We start from the raw sequence: 23344 nt of genomic DNA on the forward strand, positions 1-23344 counted from the left end.
AATATATATAAAAAGTAATTTATTCCAGTGACGTAAAGCTGTATTTTCAGCATCATTCCTCCAGTCTTCAGTGTCTCATCATCTTCAGAAATCATGAAAATATGGTACATTCCTGATTAATATCCACGTTGAAAACAGTTGTGCTGCTTCATATTTTTGTGGAAACTGTGATATATTTTGATTTCAGAATTCTGTGCTGAATACAAAGTTCCAAAGAACAGCATTTCTTTGAAACTGAAATCTTTTGTAACGTTATAAATATCTTTACTGTCACTTTTCACAAATTGAATGCATCCTTGCTGAATAAAAGTATTAATTTGTTAAAAAAACATATATAAGCCCTTAATAAAATAAAATATAGAATATATGCAATATAGTAAAAAATATATCCAATATAAAAATCATATTTAATATAATTTATAAGACAGCGTGAATATTTTGGCGGAATATTTAATCTACTTTTTTCTATTCTCATTTACATCAAAATGATAAAAAAAAATGATTTTCTCTGTTGATCTTGTCATGAACTTAATCTAACCCCAAAAACTGAGTTGAATTTATCGTTTTATCATCTCAAATACAAATCAATCACCTGAACATAATTTCAGAGCATTTTTCCTCTCACAAATTGATTCCTAACTATTTCTTGGACTAGGTTGGTTTTACACAAGCATCTTGCTAAATATCCTGCAGCTTTAAATGACAGTGAATGGTGCTTGAATCATTTCTCGGGGGGAATGTCACGGACGGTTCACGTTCCTCTCACATTGTAAACATGTCTTGTTGTAAAGCATGGCTCTCGTCCCCACAGACCTGTCAGTGACCAGTGATCTCTTCACGAGCCGCTGCTTCAGCCCTCGGCGCCTCAAATCAGCTCATATTTCTCTCCAGAAACGCCTCATAAAGCACAATCTATAGCATAATGTGACGGGACAAACACGGGGATAAAGAGAGACAGCCCAGCTGCAGAAACAAGCACGTCTCCTGCCCCGCGGCACCAACAGCAGACGGGATAATGAGCCAAAGATGAAATAAATCACCTTTCATTACACGCTTTTAGAGACTTTTCCTCCGAATGAGTTTATGATCGCACTTTTCTGCCATTTTCACCACTACAGTACTGTTTTGAGCATATTTTAATGCTTTTTCATGCATATAAATGATAAATTACCAGCAAAAATGCTGTGATGGATCAGAAAGCACTAGAGTGATAATATATTACACTCTTCTGGTACATACGGCAGAATGAATAATAAAACACATTTTATTTTAACATTTGGTGGCTTTTTAAACACAGAACATACTGCAGATCTTCCTCCTGAATTTCTGGATTTTTGTTTTTAAAGTAACACCTAATTTAAATATTGTATATATTTATATAATTATAATTCATCACAGCTAATATTCACAGCAATCTGTTATTATTGTCAACTAAAATAAAAATATATTTTCATGAATTTAAATAAAGCTGAAATAAAAAATCTGACATGCTGTTAAATTGAACTCAAAGTAAATATTACTTGAACTACAGTAAAAAAATGAAGCAAAAATATAATTAAAAACATTACTGAAACTGAAAAAACACAGCTACATATAAACATAAGAAAATCTAACAACTATAAATTACTTATAATTCATTTATATTTACTATAATCTACATTATTGTTATAGTAAATCCAAATCTATTCAAATGTATTCATGAAGAAAAATAAAGCCAAATTAAAGTAAAACATATTATATCATAGTCATATTATAGGAAAACTTAAAAGTACCAAAAAAAGTTAAACAGATATTTGATTTAAAAGTTAAAGTACTTAAATTACTAAAGCTTAAATAAAACTAAAGCTAAAATAAACACACACACACACACACACACACATATATATATATAACTTTAATAAAAATGACAAAATCTTAAATTATTTGCCTATTTGTTGTAAGGCACTAATTATAAAACTGCTAAAACTCAATAAAATAAAATAAAATAAATACATATTAGAAGGGAAAACACAGTTAGAAATAAATCAACTTAACTTAGATTCGTAAAATGACTAAGGCTAAAATAAAAATACTAGCTAAAATAACAACAGCTTAACAAAAATGTAAAATCTGAAAATATAAACGAATATTTACTTGCAAAAAATATTTATAAATAGGGCAGAAGTCCTGGCAGAAAATGAGCAGTGTTTTTTTTTAGATGGTGTACTACAAACAATACTAAAATAATACTGATTCTAATACATGATCAACAGCCAGCGTCAGGAGTCATGCATTCATTTCATTTTAATGGTGGAACCATCAACAGGACAAGATTTTTATTAGTTTGTATCATTACGATAAAATATGAAGCACTAAAACGTAAGCCATCATGCACAGGCTTCATATAGAAGTGCTACAGAAATTTCCTAAAATACTGTCTGTCTTTTAACCTATGAGGATGATGAGGATGGAAATGCCATGGCTTCATCACATCGCTCTGAGGAGCAGCGCTGGCGATGCTCACACGTTCAGTGAGGCGTGAGAGATGAAGCGTGTGTGTGTTTGACACAGAAGTGTTCAGGACGACAAACGGCTGTCCTACATTCATCAGGCCCACAGAGACACTCCAGCATGTGTGATATAACAGAGGCGGGTGTGCTGCCCATCGCCCGCGGGTCACACACACATCTTCAGCTCTGTGTGTGTGTGTGCAGCTTAATGCATTCAACATGCACGTATATGATGGAGACACCAGAGCGCTGGCGAATCATTAAACTGAGAGGAGAGAGGAGAGATGAATTATTTAATGCAACGGCAACCAAATGAATAAACAAACAGATGAAGCGAGAGATGGCAAGCACCTCCACTACACCCATGCCTGACAACAAACATCTTCCTGCTGCATCCACACACACACACACACACCACATCTGCTGCTCATCACACGAGGAGAGCATCACAACGACTCATCACTAGGCCTGTCACGATAACAAATTTTGCTGGACGATAAATTGTCCAAAAAAAATTATCGCGATAAACGATAATATCGTCGTTCTAAGACCAGTTTCAACTAATATAATGATAATGGCATAATAAAGCAGGTACACCTTTTCAAAGATCAATTCCGAGCAAGAAATGCCAACATGTCGACTTTGTGTGGCTTAAAATTTATGAATTTTGTATGTTTGTATGTTATATTATGTTTATATGCCAGTTAGGGAAGCTCATATTGACCGTTTAACCGTTAACCGAGAGTAAACATTTTGACCGATGAAGGGGCCGTTTACATATCGCGTCTTTTGGGCACTCAAATTCGTTATTTCAAAAGCGGTATGCACGCTCATAATGGAAGCGATGCGGTGTGACGTGCTCATTTTTTCCAGGCCCGTCCACACCACATCTAGTTAAAAACATCTCAGCTTTTCAGAAATGACGCAAGCGCACCAGGTCCAAACCAATCAAAACCCACTGGGCATGTTAACACACGCAACCACACGCCTACAGACATATTTAGCTGAGCAAGCCAAATGAAGCGAGTGAAGGGCAACGAAGTTACTTGCAAAATATGCTACGCGGTATTAAAATAAAGCAGTAGTGCAAGTACAACGCTGTATCACTTGCGACGCAAACATCCATAAGCAAAGGCGCTTCCCAAAGCTGGTCTTATTCCCGGGATATCTGTGCCATAGGAGAGGGTGTTTTCTACAAATTAACCCCACATCATGACATGTTACATTTTAAAAAAAAATTGAAAAAAGAAATTATTGCGGCCGAAACAAATATCGAGCTCATTTTTTTTTATCGTGCGATTAATTGATTTATCGACTATCGTGACAGGCCTACTCGCCACTGAGCACTTTCTATCATTTAATGTTTACAGGCTTATTTATACTTTACCAAAGCTGTTCGAAACGTGTGAGCAACCTCCTGAAACAACACTTTTAATTAAGAGATCAATTATGATAAAGCACGTATGTACTATTTTTACATTTATTAATAATAACCAAATATTACACTTATAAAGTTTTTGATATTATATTTATTATACATTATAATTATTATTATTAAAACTTGGGTATTCTTATATTTAAACACTAATATATACATACATTATATATATATATATATATTTTTTTTTTATACATTTTTAATATTAAATAAATATAATAATTTTGAAATTATATACGCACACGCAAACACACACACACACACACAAGTGTTGTCACTGTACCAAAATGTCAGTATTCGGTACGGATAGCAGTGAAAATCCACGGTTCTCGGTACCAATTTCGGTACCAAAGCAAAACACAAAAATATGCTAATAAAAAAAAAAAAAAAACTTTTTATCACTAAAAATAAAACCAATGCCTTTTTTAATACTTATTTACAATTGTGTTTAAAGTTTTTCTACAAGTAATATAATAATGAAAAACAGTAAACAAGTTTCACCCAAATTTAATTTGTCTTTTAATTAATGAAATTTAAACACATTTTATTTTTTGGTAAATAAAGGGGATTTGCTATTAAAATTTAAACATGGAAGAAATATTGTGTGATTTCTTTAAAAAAATAAAGTTTTATTAATTTTTTCAGCAGTAGTAGCAGTATCACATACATTCTACTAAATAATAGTAATATTTCTAGCACAATGCCTTTATGTAAAAATGAATACCTTTAAAATTGACACTGGTTTTACTCAAATGAAAGGGTAAAATGCTTGTGAAGTGACTCAGTTCTGGTGATGTTGTTTATGTATTTATGTCCTAAATAAATACGCGCTTCAGTCTGTGTAGTAAACAAACCATTCATTCAATCATTCACACAGAGACGTGCAGAACATGCAGGAATCATATTTCAACCAACTTTTGCAGCTAAACATTTACAGATACTGGTCCATATGGAGATTTGATTGGATTAATTTCTGCTAACTTTTAAAAATTCCATGACTGTCCATGTTAAAATGTAAGTTTCATATATATAAATGACAACAAATTATAATACATATAAATATTTATACATAATACATGTTTATATATTTAAAATGTATACAGTTAAAATAAAGTTTTTTAAAATATATAATTATGATTTATTATATATATATCTACTGAATATATGTATATATACACACATAAAAAATGTGTGTGTATAAACAGATATACAAACAAATACATACTGTACACATTTATATATATATATATATATATATATATATATATATATATATATATTAGGGCTGCAACTAACGACTATTTTAATAGTCGACTAGTCACCGACTATTGAAACGATTAGTCGACTAATCGAATAATTATAAAAATTTTCTAAAATTTAGCATGAGATTGCTTTAATTCTGTGGAAAATGATAGTAAACACAAGAAAGAAGGGGGTACTTCAATGAAAAATGCATATTTTATTGAACTTTGCTGCTGATAGGCCGATTCATACTAAAAGTAAATAAAAATGCCCTGTCTAAAACCAATTAGGCACAGCGCTCGGTCAGTATAGACATAAATGCATAAATAAATTTCCCACCTTAAATATATAAAACATTTATTTGTGTGAATGGATGCAGCACTATCGTCAATAGAAATGGACAACTTTGAAGGCTATTTTCTCAATATTTCGATTTTTTTGCACCCTCAGATTCCAGATTTTCAAATAGTTGTATCTCGGCCAAATATTATCCTATCATAACAAACAATATATCAATGGAAAGATTATGTATTCAGCTTTCAGATGATGTATAAATCTCAATTTAAAAAAAAAATCACACAAGACTGGTTTTGTGATCCAGGGTCACAAATGTACAATGTACATCCAAAACAAAACGTATTGGCTTCCATGTTATTTAAATCTTACCGAGGCGAGTCAAACTCCATTTCATTCAACTGTCCGACGTGCTTTCTCTTTAAATGTTCATGCATCACCGAGGTGCTGCTGTGATACGCAAGGACTGCTTTGCAAACCATGCAGGTAATCTTTTTATTCGCCGTATCCAGGCTAAAATGCTCCCAAACTTTAGATGTTTTGGTACGCGCAGCTGCTGCGTTGGACGCCGCCATTTCTGTATGTTATCGCTTAGCAGAGAAGCTAATGGGCATGTGCGACTCTCGGCAGAGATTGTAATGAAAAGACATGCCTCACTCGGTCGGAAAAAACATGTCTGGCGACAACTTCGACAATGAAATTCATTGTCGACTATTTCCACTATCGTTTTTTGTCGACAACGTCGACGAATCGTTGCAGCCCTAATATATATATATATATATATTAGGGATGCACGATCATGATTTTTCATGGCCGATTCCGATACCGATTTTTTTACAAGCAAACTGGCTGATTCCGATACCGATTTCCGATTTTTTTTTTAATCTTTAAGCAACAAACAAGAAAGAAGGAAAGTGTGCATAAACAAGATGTTTATTTGGTATTTAATAGGCCAAACTGGCTTTTGGTTATTGAAAACAATAATGGTAACCATCTGAAATTAACGGCAGTAACTGCACAGTAAGTAGACTACATTCAATACAAACACAGATGCTACAGACATCAGCAATTAGCTTTTGTTTTTGAATTGTGTTGAAACAACAGAGAACTGGCCTTAAATTAAAAGATTAACTGTAACCATGTGAAATTAGAGGCAATAACTGCATAGTTCTACAGTCAAACAACAAAATCAACACATATTCAATAAGATGTTTCTTAATCAGCATTCAGTATTTGTTTTAGTTTTTAAATTGTTTTAAATTTAAAACAAGGTCTTTACCAGTGAGACTAAATAAAAGAATGCTATATAAATATTATTCCAAAAAGTTAAAATCTAATAATGTTGGTGCGCATAAAACAAAGATGCAAAGTGTTTCATTCTTCCAATTAAAAAAAAAAAATTAAGGTAATGATTTACATCTATATTTTTTTGTCTCAAGTTAAAAAAAAATTTGATGGAAAATTAAACATTTTCAATTGGATGAATGAAACATTTTAGTTCAGTGTGCTACAGCAGGTGATTTTTAAATCAAATTAAGTCGATGTAATTTTAAGGTAAAATAAAAATAATCATCCTAATGCAGAACTGACGTTTATTTCTGGCTTTTCAAACATGTATGTATGCCAGTTCTACTTTACAAAAAAAAAAAAACCTTCAGTTTTGTCACAGTTTAGTTTAGTCCGTTTCGTTTCTCATCCAACACGTGAGAAGTCGAGCTAAACATCCCTTCACTGTCTCTGCTTGTGCAGGGCGCGGACAGATACAGATACGCTCATGCAGCTTCAGTAAGCGCTGGAAAGGGACTCCTATTTTGTGCAGTCGACTGTCCGCTTCCTGCTATCTGTGCCTCAGACATAGCTCTGCACTTCCAGTGCTGATCGGCTGCCCGTGTCCTGTGCACAGATTTCAAAATACTTCCACACAAATGACATAGCGAATGATTACAATATTGTCTGTGCATGCGGGCACACTTCCGGGAAAATCAGCCGAAAAAAGACCAAAAACCGGCCGATTGCCGGTTATATATCCCTCATCCCTAATATATACATATATATATATGTGTGTGTACAGTATGTATTTGTTTGTATATATATATATATATAAACCTGTCAACCAAATGTAGTCTGCCTTCAAAAGCTATGCTGCCTTCTAAGAAACCTTCTTTTGACAGCATCACATGTGCCCATCACAGATAAGCCAATCCCAGAATGCACTGCAACAAGCACTGTATAAAAAACATTTCAGAAGATGGTTGACAGAGTCCAGGGAAACTCCAGTTCTACTTCATTCAGTGCTGAAAAATCAAATAAATAGTTCATTATGTAAATATATAAAGCTTCAAACTCAAGTGTTGCTGTGACGTGTGAAGTTTTCACCTGTGTAGAGCTTTCTAGTTCAGCTACTGTCATTTCTTTTAGGACACTGCCTATTTTCATTATTATTCTGCAGAAATGTTTACAAAAGCTACTGAATAACAACACATCCGTTCTAATGACAGACTCCTGCAAACTTCTTGTCCTCTACACTTACTAGTTTTTCTGCTGAACATAGGTACAGTATATATAGCTAGATAAAGCTATACACAATCCCACATAGCATGATAAAACGCAAGGCCTGTGGCAGGACGCTCAGAAACAGCACCAAACATTATGCAGTTGCTCAGTAAGTCCATCTGAATGTGTTTGGCTTTAGCAGCAGTGGTTTGAAGTGGACAGATGTAAATATGCCTTCCTCTAAGAGGGTTTAACCATCACCATTCACTATTAGCATGCTAATTACATAATTAAAATATATGTACAAAATAAAATTATAATTTCATTATATTATCATTTTGATTTATAATTATTTTTAAAGCTTTCAATGTACTCTCATTATAAAAGAAGTTCATTATTGTTCATTTAATAAAAAAAAAATATGTTCCTGTTAAAATCTAACCAAATGCTTATACTTTCCACACAGAAGAGGCTTGGTGTTGCTTCCAAACAAAAGGAAATATATCGGCATATAGGAGTTAAAAAACATCGGCAAAAATCCAACAAATCCCTAATATATATGCATGACCACATATAAATAAATGTGTCCATAATATATATATAGAGAGAGATAAATATATATATATATATATATATATATATATATTAAGAGCCAGAGGACACTGTGAAGAATTGTGCGTTTGCTCATCTGAAGCGCACAAACCCGCGCCACAGAACGCGCACAAATATAATCTCTCTCTGAAGTATTGTACTTACCGTATTTTTCGGACTATAAGTCGCACCTGAGTATAAGTCGCATCAGTCCAAAAATACGTCATGATGAGGGAAAAAACATATATAAGTCGCACATTTATTTAGAACCAAGAACTAAGAGAAAACATTACCGTCTACAGCCGTTAGAGGGCGATCTATGTCTTCATTGTAGACTACAGGAGAACTGAGCAGCATAGAGCGCCCTCTCGCGGCTGGAGACGGTAATGTTTTCTATTGGTTCATTTTCCTTGGTTCGTTTCTCTCGGTTCATGTCAGATTAATTTGGATAAATAAGTCGCACCTGACTATAAGTCGCAAGACCAGCCAAACTATGTAAAAAAGTGCAACTTATAGTCCGGAAAATACGGTAAATTGACAAATTCACACAAAAATTATGTCAAAATGGCCGTTTTGGTAAGTATCCTCCAGCAGACATAGCCGGCTGAACGTAGGCCACTGGATCTGTGCATTCTCTTAAAGTGACAGTCTTCATATTAATCGAACAGCATCAACAAAGAAATCACTCACTGCTCTTGATTAAAAAGATTTAATAAAGAACAATCTTTAATTTATACAGTCAAATATGCGGTGCTGTTTTACATTTGATTACTTTTTCAATTTCTGTACCTAAAAACTAATGCTAGACCTCCCTAAAAAAAAGAAAAGAAAATTACTGTTTATTTTATTTGTATCTTTACTCTGTTGTATTTATTTAAGCTGTTGCTCGTAGTTTTTTTAAGTATAGTTTTTCCATAAACATAGCACACCATACCGAACCATACCGAAAACAATGACTGTAAAACCATGAAACAAACCAAACCGTGAAAAATTGAACTGTGCCACCCCTAATATATATAGTATATTAATTAATATCATTTTACTGCTACTTATATATATATATATATATATATATATATATATAGCATGTTAAGTACAAAAAAAAAACAAAATGTGTGTGTGTTTTCACCGTAAAATTTTGTAACTTGTAAAGAAAAAAATAGCTAAGATTAAAATAATGAAAGATACAAACAAAAGACAAAAGCTCATTTTTCTTGTATAATTTCTTATAATATTTATATGTATATTATTATATAATTATTAATATTTTATGTTGTATATATATTTAAATACCATTTTATTATTTTAATTAAGTAATACATTTGTATTTAATTGTAACTTTTATGATTAAATAATTTAGGGGTTTATGTTAAGTTAAAAATAGAACACAATCGTACGTGTACTTCCATTTAAGAGATCTAGATCTTCTACTGTGCATCTCATGTAAACATCCACTACAACCAGTCTCAAACTTTCCTTTGATCTTGATTAGATCCCAATACAATCATCTGTAGAGATGATTCTCCATCACAAAACATCTGCTGAATGTCGCCGGGGAATGATTCGCTTCACACCTGAGAAGAGCCAATGCTGTAGAAATGACACGTCCAGATGTAAATGCACAGTTAGACGTCTGACAAACACCTGAAACAGACCGGAAGAGACGGGCGACACAGAAAGAGAAAGACATTTAGAGACTTTAGAGGAAAAGAGAGTGTGGTGGTCTGTCACGATGTTAACAGATTGATTCTCGTTAAGTGATATAAAAGAGCATCTCTCTTCAGACTGTCTGAGCTTTAAACAAAACTTCACAATCCTCCACAACACATGGACTAATGCATCAACATCCTGACAGGAAGTGCTCGTGTTGCTTCTCAAAAGCCTCTCTACTGTCTCCAAAAGCCCGAGTCTTTGAAGAAAGCCATTCATTTCTGAAGTGAAGGAGAGCTGAAGGTGAGCAAAAAACCAATCACACTGCACATTTACACTATTCTCAATATTACAAAGATGCTTCATTTCACGGCTAGAGTAGACCATCATTAAACTGATCATGTGACTCAGAGAGCTACTCTGATTGGCTGAACTCTACAATGCTTCCAGTCAATTGAAATGCTGCAGTTTAATGCAAAATCTAGACAGTACTTTATGCATTAATATAGTTTACTAAAACTGAACATAAAATACAACCATTAAAAACTAAATTGTTTTGCTTGAAATATTTGTTAAATGAAACATTGACATGTAACATTTCTAAGTTCAAGCTCAACTTAACTAAAACTGAAATAAAATGTATAACGTATTTATTACTACGTATATAGTAAAAGCTATATAGACAACAAGGCTATAACAAAAAAATTTTTTTTTAATAATAAAACAGAACAAAACTACCAAAGATTTAAAATAGCCAAATATTTAAGATTTAAAATCTTTATAAAAACTATCAGTATAATATACTTAAAACACTGATGCATAGAAGTTGCATTACCAATAAAATGCATGTATGCGCTCTAGAAAAGGAAATCCCAGAATGCACTGCAGCGTACACAATTAAAAAAGACCCACCATATTGCAAGTAAACCATTTAACACCAAAAAGTTTGCAAAACAAACCAAAAATAAAATAAAAAAAGCTAATTAAAAGAGCAGCCAAAATAGAGTCAATATTTGTGTGCTGGCTGTTTTTGTGCTTATTAGAGCAGCATGTCATTAGCCAGCTTCAACCTCTGCTGTAATCAATGAGAAGCACTAGTGAGGGCTCTAGTGTGCTTCTCAAGAGAGCGCGCTAATGAGACGCTGCCTATAACAAACGATTCAATCACTCATGTCTGAGCTTTCATTCCAGTTTCACTTCAGTTAGGATGCTGCATGTGTAGGCGGCTCACTAGTATGCATCTCAATCCCTCTAGTGCACTCAAATGTTAATATAAATGCACATAAAAATGTGTATAATGTGACTATATTGACTTACCAGAAACATTGACGTGATTAAAATAAATAAATATTTGATGAAGAACTCATTTGTTTTTGAGGATCTTAAGATTCACCAATCAACCTCTATGAAATATGAACGCTTAATGTCTGAAAAACCACACAAATAAATACAAAATAACAATAAAATAATGAAAAAGAGTCTCGTGACTCCACAGAGATCCACAAAGATGTGTTTCCTGTCATATTAAACACTGCAGTTTCAAAGGAGAGCACATAAAATGCTGCTGGAAGCCATTAGCAAAAGAGATAAACATCATGATGACACTATAATGCAATAAAAGATATAAGCTTAAGCCTAATTGTTTACGTGCACAGCATTCTTCATACACACGTCTTACAGGTGAGATGTAAAATGTGTGTATTTTCTAAGTTAGCTGTAAAATCCACGTCATCAAGCTTCAGTCGTGTTGAAACACAGCTGAAAAACATGCAGAAACCACTGAACGAGCATCCAATCACAGTTCACAAGAGCAATGAAGAGAAATCAGCCGCAGGTGATGTCATCGGTCATTGGTTTGTGTGATGGCTGGAGAAATGAAGTGTGTGTGTGTCTCATGAACACATCACTGCTGATGCCTATTAGTGTTCGCTGACTGCAGCTGTTTCTTTAGAGTAAACAAACCAGTAACCAACTTATTAAAAAACGCCAATGGGTGTGCTGCGGGTTAAACACACACACAAGGCAGATTTGTGGTGCACAAGTGTAAAAATGCACATTTGTGTTTGGAAGGTGAAAGAATTTACCTTCATATTTCAGTTATATGTCATCACTAACAGACTAATAACAATCTTGTGATAGCAACTTTCCAAATCTTAATCTAAGTGTGTGTGAAAAGAGCATCTCTAAAGGTCCCACAGCTTTTACTGAAATTACTTCCTCCATCCTCGCTGCTCCTTGATCTTCACTAGCATCTCATGATCAACAGATTCACCCCGGACACACACCGAGAGGAAAAACACAACGCTCCGTGGAGAATTAGAGGAGGAGAGATGAACACGACAGGTCACTGTGAGACAAAACACTGTTCCCTGATCAGACTACTACAATCTAGTGCTGAAGAACTGTCACCATCCAGAGAGATTGCAAATGACTCCGAGACAGCCCTATTGACTAGTTTTCATCTGTTGCCCATTGCCAGTTTTAAAAAGGCAAGCTAAAAATCTGAAACACAGCAAGTTACACTACCACACATAAACACTTAATAATATTACAATTACATACCGTAACACTTCTAATATGGAAGGCATTTTCTGCCAATTTAAATAAATAAATGAAATGATTAAAATTAAAACCAGATTAACTATTTCATTACAGAAAACTGTACGCAAAATATGTGACAAAATTGAGAATGAAATTAAATGATTTCATTTTCACGGTGACATACCTGTCAAATTGAAAAATAAAATGCAATCGGTGATTTCACATTTCATTTTCAATACAGTCTCGAGGCAAGACTGCCAATATTAAAATGAAAAGCCAAACGTGAAAAAGAAACTACACCTACAGTTTTTACAAAGCTCTTTATTAACGCTCACGCAATAATAGTGACACAATTCAAATTTAAATGTAAATTTTACTTGTCATTTTAATTCCTCTTTTATTTCACTGTTTTCATTTTCGTTTTCATTTTCAAAGACAACCTGCATGCAAATTATATGTTAATGAGTGGGTGTGGCTTATTCAAGTAACGGCGCTAGAGACAGTCGTCGAAGTCTCGTGTGCATGAGTTGAATGGTGGTTGAAACAATGTGTGAAACGGCATTAAAATGTGAATATATTGTAATCGAGACATGGCGAATCTGTTAGTGAGCTTTTGCGGGAAGCTGCTGCAGCATTAGAACGTGGAAGAAACAACCAGCCTGACCAGCATGCGTCAAACCCTCGACCCACTGCAGTTCCTCGGCCTGAGCCTCCACGAGACTCCCCGGAAAATCTGCTGTCTGCTGAGTTTGTGACGGCTGCAAAATGTCCAAGTGTATCCAAGATAGCTTCAACTCGTAGCAAAATGAAGTCATTATCATCCGAAATGTTTGCTAGCTGGTTTAATTCTGCTGCTATACTGGCCATAACCGCCATTATAGCTCCTCCACGTAACAACGTAATTGAGCCACACCCACTCATTAACATATAATTTGCATGCAGGTTGTCTTTGAAAATGAAAACGAAAATGAAAACAGTGAAATAAAAGAGGAATTAAAATGACAGTAAAAATTACATTTAAATTTGAATTGTGTCACTATTATTGCGTGAGCGTTAATAAAGAGCTTTGTAAAAACTGTATGTGTAGTTTCTTTTTCACGTTTGGCTTTTCATTTTAATATTGGCAGTCTTGCCTCAAGACTCTATTGAAAATGAAATGTGAAATCACCAATTGCATTTTATTTTTCAATTTGACAAGTATGTCAATTTTGTCACATATTTTGCGTACAGTTTTCTCTAATGAAATAGTTAATCTGGTTTTAATTTTAATTTTAATCATTTCATTTATTTATTTAAATTCGGCAGAAAATGCCTTCCATATTCTAAAGGATGAAAAACTGAAGATTTGCACAAGATTACAAATTTGATTTGCTTTTATACATTTCTTTAATTTATATTTAAATGTTGAATAATTTGTACTACTCCTAAATTCAGTTGGTAGAATATTCCAATAATTAATGGCTCTATAACTGAAAAGATTGATCGTCCATATTTTCCTCAAAAACAAACCAGTTCTTTAGAATAAACAAATGTTTGGTTGTTTGTTTGTTTATAAAATAAATAAATAGTTTCTGGTGAAAAGTAAAAATAAATAAATAAATATAAAAATGTAAAAAATGTAAATAAATAATTTGTTTTTGAAAATCTTAGAATCAGAATCTTAAAGTCTAGAGAACCAGAACAATAAATTTACATAATACAAAAAAAGCTAAAATAAAATTAATTAATAAACATTTATTTTAAACAATTGTTTTATTTCTGAGGAAGATTCACCAGTTAACCTTTGAAAGATCAATGCTGGAGAATAATAATGTAAAAAATGAATAATAAAAAGATCTTTTAGAATCTTTGAATTCACAATTCAGTGTCTTTTAAGATCAACGCTTAAAGTTTGGAGAATCACAAAAACAACAAAAAAAAATACATTGTATTTTAATTTAAGTAAATGAATGAATGAATTACTTTTTTAATTTGTTTTTGAAGATCTTCCAGTCAACGTTCAAAATCAAAGTTCAATGCTATTCAAAGTCAGGGACACTGTAATGGGGGGTGTAGGATGATCCCAAGGGCCCAATGAGGGAGAGGGGGCCCGAATCAAATTAATTTTTTAGGGGCCCAGAAATAGTTGCAACAGAAACCAAACCAGACAGTGATTATTTTGTTAATAGTATTCTCAATGTCTGCAAGACATCACAGCAACAATTCTAGGAGAGTAGAAAACAACAAGATTAGAACAGAATGTGTGTGAATTAAAACTCTACTGCCCTCGAAAATGAGAGTCCTCTTCACGCCATAGCTATTCATCTGACGTGTGCTGGGGCGAGCGGCCCACCGGGTCTGCGCTCTTTGTTTCATTACTGTGAGGTCAGAAGAAAACAGAGCTTTTAAGCTGTTGTTGACATTAATTAAGCCTCGTTACCGCAGGCCATGGTATTCCCTGCGGCTGAAAAATTAACGCAAAGGTATTGAATACAAGCAAGTTAAGCTGTCCATCACTCTAGAGATGCAGAAAGCAGTTCGCTTTTAGATGCTTCACTAAAAAATGAATAATTACACAATTAAAAAACACTTTGCTTGACTTAATTTGGTGAATTTTACCAAAACATGACCAGTCGTGAGGAAAGACAAAGCAATTAAATACAGTTTTTTTTGCATTATAACATTATTTCATCATATCAAGACTTCATAAGACCATAGTACTCAGTGGGCCTAAATTCATATTAAAACTTGGGCATATTGAAAAACAAAGATTCTCCTAATCTTTTCATAACCTGTCAAAGCTATTTAAAAGAAACGGTCCTGGTAGAAATCCATTGGAGTCTAAATCTTGCTAATCATTCCCTAGAAATGCATCACAAAATCATACAAGCATCCAGACCTGCACGTCAAGTAATCCAGAACATCAGTGCATGTTGAGTTGGTTTTCCTAATCCTACTGTATCAGTCCTCTTAATATTCCTCATGAATATGGGCTCTGATCACATTCTGCCCTTTAATTTAATAGTGAGCGACCCACAATCCGGCGTGCGAACACTTTCATCAGCATGATGCATGCCTGGGTTCATCAGCACTGATTTGTTCATTGCATTAGTCATCTATAGTTCACACAATTACCAAAACTTCTTAAATGAATACAGAAAAAGCATATTTTACACAATCCTTTCCATTTCCCAGAGCGTCTCTGCATATAGTTTGAAGAATATGTTCAATATCCAGGCACTTCAATTATGGCTGATTATAGTATGACTAGAATCTTGAAATGCGTGTATAGATTTTTCCTCGCTCTTCCAGCAATGAAAACAACAAATAGACCAATGCAGGGAATTCTGTAAACCCAGAATCTCAAGCATCTTTGGCTAGTCTGGAAGGAGGTTAAGTTTTTAACTTAAGTTATGCAAAGCACTGCTGCCATGGTATACAATGGTATAATCCATAAAAAATATAGGTGAAATACTAATATTATTATAATTTTTTTATCATTTCACACTATGGTTTTACTATCTGATACCATCAAGGTAACAAAAGTCATGGAATAAATCAAATTTCAACCATGTTTTCTTTTAAATACATTGGAAAAACGGATAAATCCAGTATAGTTTATATCAGTAGTAAAGACACCGTACTTCGCTAAATTATAAATGAACATTTTAAGCATTGCCATTTCACGTTCTTGGACAATATCAATAAAGTATTACCACAGTAATCATTAAGTGCCTTAAAAAGATCATCGCTGACCCATAACACTTTTTTCATGACGTTAAAAAGCCACAGAATTATATTTCTGAGCACAACCATAAAGATTTTACCATGGTATTCTTTGACAAACCCATTCAGTACCACGAAATAAATCAACATTTAACACCATCAGTGATTCATAATTCAGTCACAGGGCTTTTTATGGGGTTAAAAAGCCATACAATGGTAACACCATTCGTTTTATGCTGTTTTGGATACTACCAATACACCAAGGTATTGTTTGAAGTGCCTATGAACAGGTTAAACAAACAAAACCAACGTATACCGAAGCCAATAACAGAAATACCACGGTATTGTTGTAATAGTAGCTTAAAGTACCACAATATCACCATCATATACCATGGTAGCACCTGTCAATAGCCCCAGTGCAGTGGTGTTGGTGAAGAACCGCTCTGCGCATCTCCATCCTTGCGCCGTTCGCGCGCATTTCGGCTTCAAATGACAGCCGTTAACGAACCTCAAACCCGTCCACAAGTACAGAACCGGATCGAGTGGACACATCTTACCGTTGTTGGATATATGGTTCTCCACGTCGTCGCTTCCAGCTTGTCTGAGACAGGCACTAAGTTGGATGTAGAGTCCCATACAATGTAAACTCCTCAGAATCACTCCAAACGCGCCCATCACTGCTCCCTGCAAAACACTCTCTCACATCAGGTGGAAATACACGGCTTTAAGAGATAGATCCAGGTGTGGTTAGTGTTTGCTTTAGGTTTTTGTCCCTGATGACAGCGACAGGAGCGGCTGAGAGGAGAATGCGTGTGTTTGCAGTCGCCCAATGATGTGATTTGAGTCTCCGCGGAGAGAAACTCCCCGGATCTAACCGATGGAGCGGAGGGAACAGCGCGAGGAGGAAGTGCGGCCCTATCATTAGGGAATTTTGAATTAGGCGGAATAATATTATGAAGAGAGCCGGTCAACGGTCGTCGTGGGTTGAGGTAAAATTGCATTTAAAATGTTTTTGAGGTAAATTTAACTTATGACTTTGAATGCAGACGGTTATATTAATCAACAAGTATAAAACATCGCTGACCGCACAATTTTTAATCTTTGTTTAATTTTTATTTTTTTTAGGTGTGACATCAGCAGATGCAAGATAACCTTTTGGCTAATTCTGGCACACTGTACATTTAATTATGTATTATTAGTGTGCATTGTCCCTAAATTAGAATAACAACTTTTTTCTCGCATTTTTGATCGCGAACAACTTGTGCCTACTACTAAATAGGCCTAGGCTACTGCCTATTTTATAAATAGTGAGCAACTGATATCGAAAATACATCTAATTGATGTAATAAAAACAGGTTAAATATGCTAATCAAATTGACATCAAAAACTTGACATGACGTTGGTTTGATGAAAATTGAACGGCAATCATATTGGCCTATATCTACATTAAAGGTAAAATTTGTAAGATATTGGCAGTAAAATATCCAAAAACCACTAGGCTAGTGTTATATATTTTTTCCAGCTGATTACGAACAATATCTCGAATGTTTTCAACTACTTGTAAATCATGAGAAAATTCCCATTCTAAACAGTGACACGGGGCAGTGCAGTCACCTGTCAATGACGTTAGTGACCCTTTGTTACCGCCTTTACTGACGCAGAAACCACATGACAACAGTGTTGTGGACAAATGCGGAAGCAGTTTTGCGACAAACTTCAACTAGAAAGAGATGCCGATCTCACTTGTGTTTTACTCGACAGGTGAGTTGTTTTGATTCGTATCTTTACAGAAAACGTATCTATTATAACGATCAACAAGATTAGTATTATTGGGCATACACGCCAAACGCGGGGCATCGCGTCTCTAGACCCACGCGAGGACGCGTCTGATCCATAGTCGGATTGCGTCTTTGATTGACTTTGTATGTAATCTACTCGTGCAAATCGTTGAACTCGCGTTAAATCCATGATTTATCTTTCCGTCTGAATTATGGCCGTCAGCGGTTGGGTAGAAGACAACAAATCCCATCATTCCACGCTCCTTAGCGTCATCAAAACACGCGATTGTTGTTTTGGTAGTGCGCCCTCTAGTGGCAGGTCCTACAACCTGTACCTCTTAAGTCAGCCTTATGTATCGTTTTTTACAATACAGATTGTGTGAAAGCAGCTTTACAGTAAAAATGAAAATAGTGCGTAGAAGGAACCAAATCTCCATCTATATTCTCTGACGAAACCAGCACACAATTTTCCACGCAATTACCACCAGAAGAAATTGCCATTCACACTGCATTTAAAATGTTACAGCATCTTGATCAAGTCTTGAGTAACATTTGAGGTGAAATTGATAAGGTACCCAATATTGTGTGAAATAATATCTATATGGAATGATAAACATCTTACAGATTTAGTTCACTAAAGTGTTTTCAAGTTAAGTGGTAGGCTGACATACAGAATGATTTATCTTTAGATACTGGGACAAAATCTGTGCTGATTAATGGAAATTATTATTCCATTTAAAGAGATAATTTGCCTAAAAATTTTTTTTTTTTACATTTACTTACCTGATGCTGCAAAGACATTTTTTCCTACAGAAATTCAAAACATTCAGACATTCAAAATGACAATGAAGAGTTAATTTTAGTTTTAACTATGCTTTTAAAGGCCATTTAAGGGTTCATTTACATTTAGCATTTAAATTCTGCATTTATATTTTATATACACTGTTATATCCACTAATTATGCTGCACATTAAACTCAAGTTTACCTGATATACTGATTGAATGAGTAATGAATAATGTAGGGGAAAAAATTACCTCAAAGCCCTTCACCTCGCTCGGAATGGAAGGTTAAGCACATTGCATTATGGGATACAATATTCAGCAGAGAATTTTGTGTGTATACCAAACACAAAACATACACATAATAAATTATACACGGTACTGAAAAAATCCATTCTGAGTATTTGATGATGCAAAGGCTGTTTTTAGGCATAACTACTTCAAGCTTGTGCTTACATAATATTTAGTTGTAGCTAAATTTGATTCAAGTAAAAACACAATGATTATGATTTTTATTTCATTTTTCTCTTTATGTGTTGTGACAAAAACTGAATGCACTCATGACATTTAAACCCATAGTAGTTTGACAGTACAATGTGGCTAAAATGCCACTGGTTTTCATGCCTTTCGCAATGCATGACATTATCTTAAAATATACCTTGGATATTACCATGCTGCTAATACAAAAAATAAAACCACTGCATTCTTTGAAGTGCCATAAAAATACAATTACCATGAAATAGCTATAAAAGCACAGTGATTTTTGTAAGGATAAATATAATTTTAGATGTTTTTTTGGGAGTTAAATGCTCAGGAAATGATACCATCCAGTTTCCACTGATCTACAGAATTAACAACCCAGTTTCAACCTTTCCCTGTGAGCCACACAATACTGGGATTATAAGTGGGTATAAAAGAACGCTCCCACCACAGGTTCGCATCAGTTTAGCTAATGCAAGGAGGTTGAAATCAGAGCTCAACTCAATCACTCGGAAAAAGACAATTATTCCGAGCTCTCTGGGCTGTGAAATTGCTGTTGAATCACCGTTAGCACGCTAGTGTCATAATCACTGATAAGAGATGCGTGCTGGGATACCTGCCCTTCCCGTCAATTCAAAATGCAAATAACGATCCTAAGTTTTATCCGGGTGATTTTGGAGGAAGGGTAGAAGCAGATGTTGCTCTGCGTGAGACAAGAGTGAACCGGAGACAAGAGTGATTGGCATTCGCTACCGACAAGCATCGCTGCGGTAATGAGCGTGTCCTTGAAGCGCCGGGCGCTCACCCCATTCTGTAGTTACTGCTCATTTGAATTTCAAGTTTGATGTGTTGGCAGAGGGTCATCAATAATGTTCTAGGCACTCGCAATTCATCATAATGTACAATTCAACAGATGGGTAACTGTCACACATCACCTCCTCCAATTGTAAGCATTCCTCTACAGTATTTACACCTCCCTCTCTCTACAAACCATCTCCCTGGTAACGATGAGAACTAGTGGCAATTACTGACCTCCTGAGATGCAGGGAAATACAGAGATCTCACAAATAAAGCCATGCTACGCCAGCGGAAGCACGGAAAGGACAGCCAGAGAATATTTAATATGCCAGGAGCATCAGCCGGGAGCGGGAAAGTGGAGCTCTTCTGAGGACAAGGCCAATGGATAAACAAAAGAGAACGTGCGGGGAAAGAGTCAGCGAGATAATGACTCTAGTGCACTTGTCCCAAAGCTAAAGGACAGGAAGTTATCGCTCTACAACGGGGCGGGAAACAAGGAGATGCGCCAGGCCTCTCGAGGTGCATTCGAGTGGTTCAGGGCAGATCTACAGAGAACGATGACCTCGGAGTCCTGTCAATGTCTGATAAAGTGCAAGCTGTAATGAGACTGCAGTACTTAATTAGCTGGCAAAACATGGCGCTGCCTTTCTCTACTCATCAAACGAAGACGATTCATCAAGGCCTGGAGCCACTCAGAGATGTTTTTGTTACTACAATAATAATTTCCTGACATAATGTCTGTTTTAAAGCGCTGGCCCTCCAGTGAGTATAAATCCAGCGTAATGGCCCCCCGTTCACCCTGTCGAAGAACTCCGCTGGATTGATTCAATTTGGCTCTAGTGCTTTAACAATTATTCTCAACCTTCAGTTAAAGACTGTCCATAGCAAAGAAGAGCTTAGTAAGCAAACTGTCTCTATACGGCAGGACGTTCCCTGGCCATGGCGATACATACGCTAATCCCCCTGTAAAGGGGGAAGCAGGGATTGTAAATTAACAAGGGGATGTAAAGAGAGGATAGAGAACGAGAGAGCTGTAGCATTTTCGCGTTAGCTCAGCAGGCTTGCTATTAGCAAGGGATTGGGATTCTCTGGCTCATCGCCACTGGACAAACATCTAATTAATGGCCATTAGAATCACAGCAGCCATATTCTCTAAAAGAAAGATCAAATCTAGAGTGCGAAATAAACACTTTAATACTGCAAACAAAATGTGTGTACACATTAATATATTAGATACAAATCTTTCACCAGGGTTCCACAATGAAAATCTAAAAAAGTTTTTTACAAACCAGGAAAAATCATAATGGAAATACTGCTTGTGAAGACAAAAAAAATCATTTTGAATTCATTCTTTAGAAATTTGGTCATAATTGAAACTTGTACGGATAGTTCACCAAAAAAATGTAAATTCAATTTTCATCAGTAATTCACCTTCATCGTTCCAAGTATTCTTTATTTCTGCTAAACTTAAGATAAAAGGGATTTAAATAATGCAGGCATTCTATACATAGTATGGAAGTCAATAGGGACCTTCATCTGTTTTGGTTGCCATCCTTCAAAGAACTACCTCCTTCTTTGTTCCACAGAGGAAATAAACTCATACAGGTTTGTAACAAATTGAGGGTGCGTAAATGATGATAATTTCCACTTTTGGCTGAACTATCCCTTTAAAACTTTGTCCAGTAATCACACATTTTTATTTTAATTGGTCAAATGTGGGAACCCTGAAATTTACCTTCAGAAGTCTGGCTTGGCTGATTAAGAAGCCAACTATTTTACTGTCAGAACTCCAAAACTTCATGTGTTGACACATTTCCCACTGAAACTAAAAATAAGAGAAACACAGTTAAGAGTTTGCTGAATCACTGAGAACAGCAAACGTATAACACTGCCAGTGACGAAATGGTGTTCGATGTGTGAGACATATTACAGGGAGCAGCGAGACAAAAAAAGCAACACAGTAAAATCAACCAGCCATTAGCAGGCTTATAAAGTTAATTTTGGACCCTGGATCCATGTAATAGGACCTGAATGATGAGATGACAAGCAAAGGCTAAAAAGATAGGAAAGCCACAATCCTTCACTTAACCAGCCATCTGTAGGAATGCTGGAGAGGAGAAGAGACATAACCATAACAATTCCCTAAATTATGTTTCAGCACAAGAGTTGTTTCGCTGCCTGAATTGGTCTAATGAGACATTAAGGGTCCTATCATACACCCGGTGCAACGCGACACAAGGCGCGAGTGTGTTTGCTAGTTTCATTCCGGCACCGTTTGCATTTTCCAATCCAAATGCATTTGCGCTCATTTGTGCGCCCATGGGCGTGCTTGTCTAAAAAAAGAGGTGTGTTCAGGCGCATTGCTATTTTAAGGAGCTGAAAATAGACTGTGCCATAGATCAACTCAAACGTGGTCTAAAGTATATTTTTTTGTTATTTAAAGAACGCGTTGGTAGAAAATGCGCCTCTGGGTGGGTCAACAGTGCGCGCTGACTTTGCTTATTACACACAGGGATACACATCACACAAACATGCCAAATATTAAAAACAAAAGGATTACGGTGTAAAAGAATATTATTGTGTAGGCAACAAAAATGTAATGATGGATAGTCATTGCATGTATTAGAATTAGGCTACCTTTTTGCAATTCAGCCTATTACTACTTATAATGATGAATTAAATTGGCCAATTAATTGAACAATCGTGCCAATACACATACATAAATATATATTAACTGACTCCTTGCGCGGAGTTATTTGAAAGCCTGCATCCAAAGCATCCTCCCATGCCTTCTTCACCTCAGGATGCCTTGGTGTATTCCTGCTTGTCCCGTCCCGAGCAGATCGATTTCTTCGCTTGAGAAACATTCAGCTTTTCCGCCAATAAATGTAAATAGCGATCCACCCTGGCGTGACCGCATCTCGCTCTTAAAGTGAATGGAAGATGACACTCTGATTGGTTAATTGAATGTTACGCCCATTACTCATTAAGAGAACAGGGACAACCCATTCCAAAAATGGGACTTTTTTTCACAAGTGGATTTGAACACGCCCTGAGTGCACCTG

General features: G+C 35.3%; 2 protein-coding genes across 2 annotated transcripts in view; both read right to left on the minus strand.

The window, feature by feature from the left end:
• Positions 1-17348, minus strand: part of LOC132117795 (V-set and transmembrane domain-containing protein 2-like protein) — a 59933-nt gene extending 42585 nt beyond the window's left edge. Inside the window, exon 1 of the mRNA XM_059527105.1 lies at positions 17001-17348. Coding sequence (XP_059383088.1) covers positions 17001-17118 — 118 coding nt within the window. The 5' untranslated portion in view covers positions 17119-17348. The remainder of the gene's footprint in view (positions 1-17000) is intronic.
• ctnnbl1 (catenin, beta like 1) overlaps positions 1-23344 on the minus strand; it is a 196092-nt gene that overhangs the window by 136651 nt on the left and 36097 nt on the right. The window lies entirely within an intron of this gene.

This window comes from Carassius carassius, chromosome 37 (genome assembly GCF_963082965.1).
Source record: "Carassius carassius chromosome 37, fCarCar2.1, whole genome shotgun sequence".
Classification (NCBI taxonomy): Eukaryota; Metazoa; Chordata; class Actinopteri; order Cypriniformes; family Cyprinidae; genus Carassius; species Carassius carassius.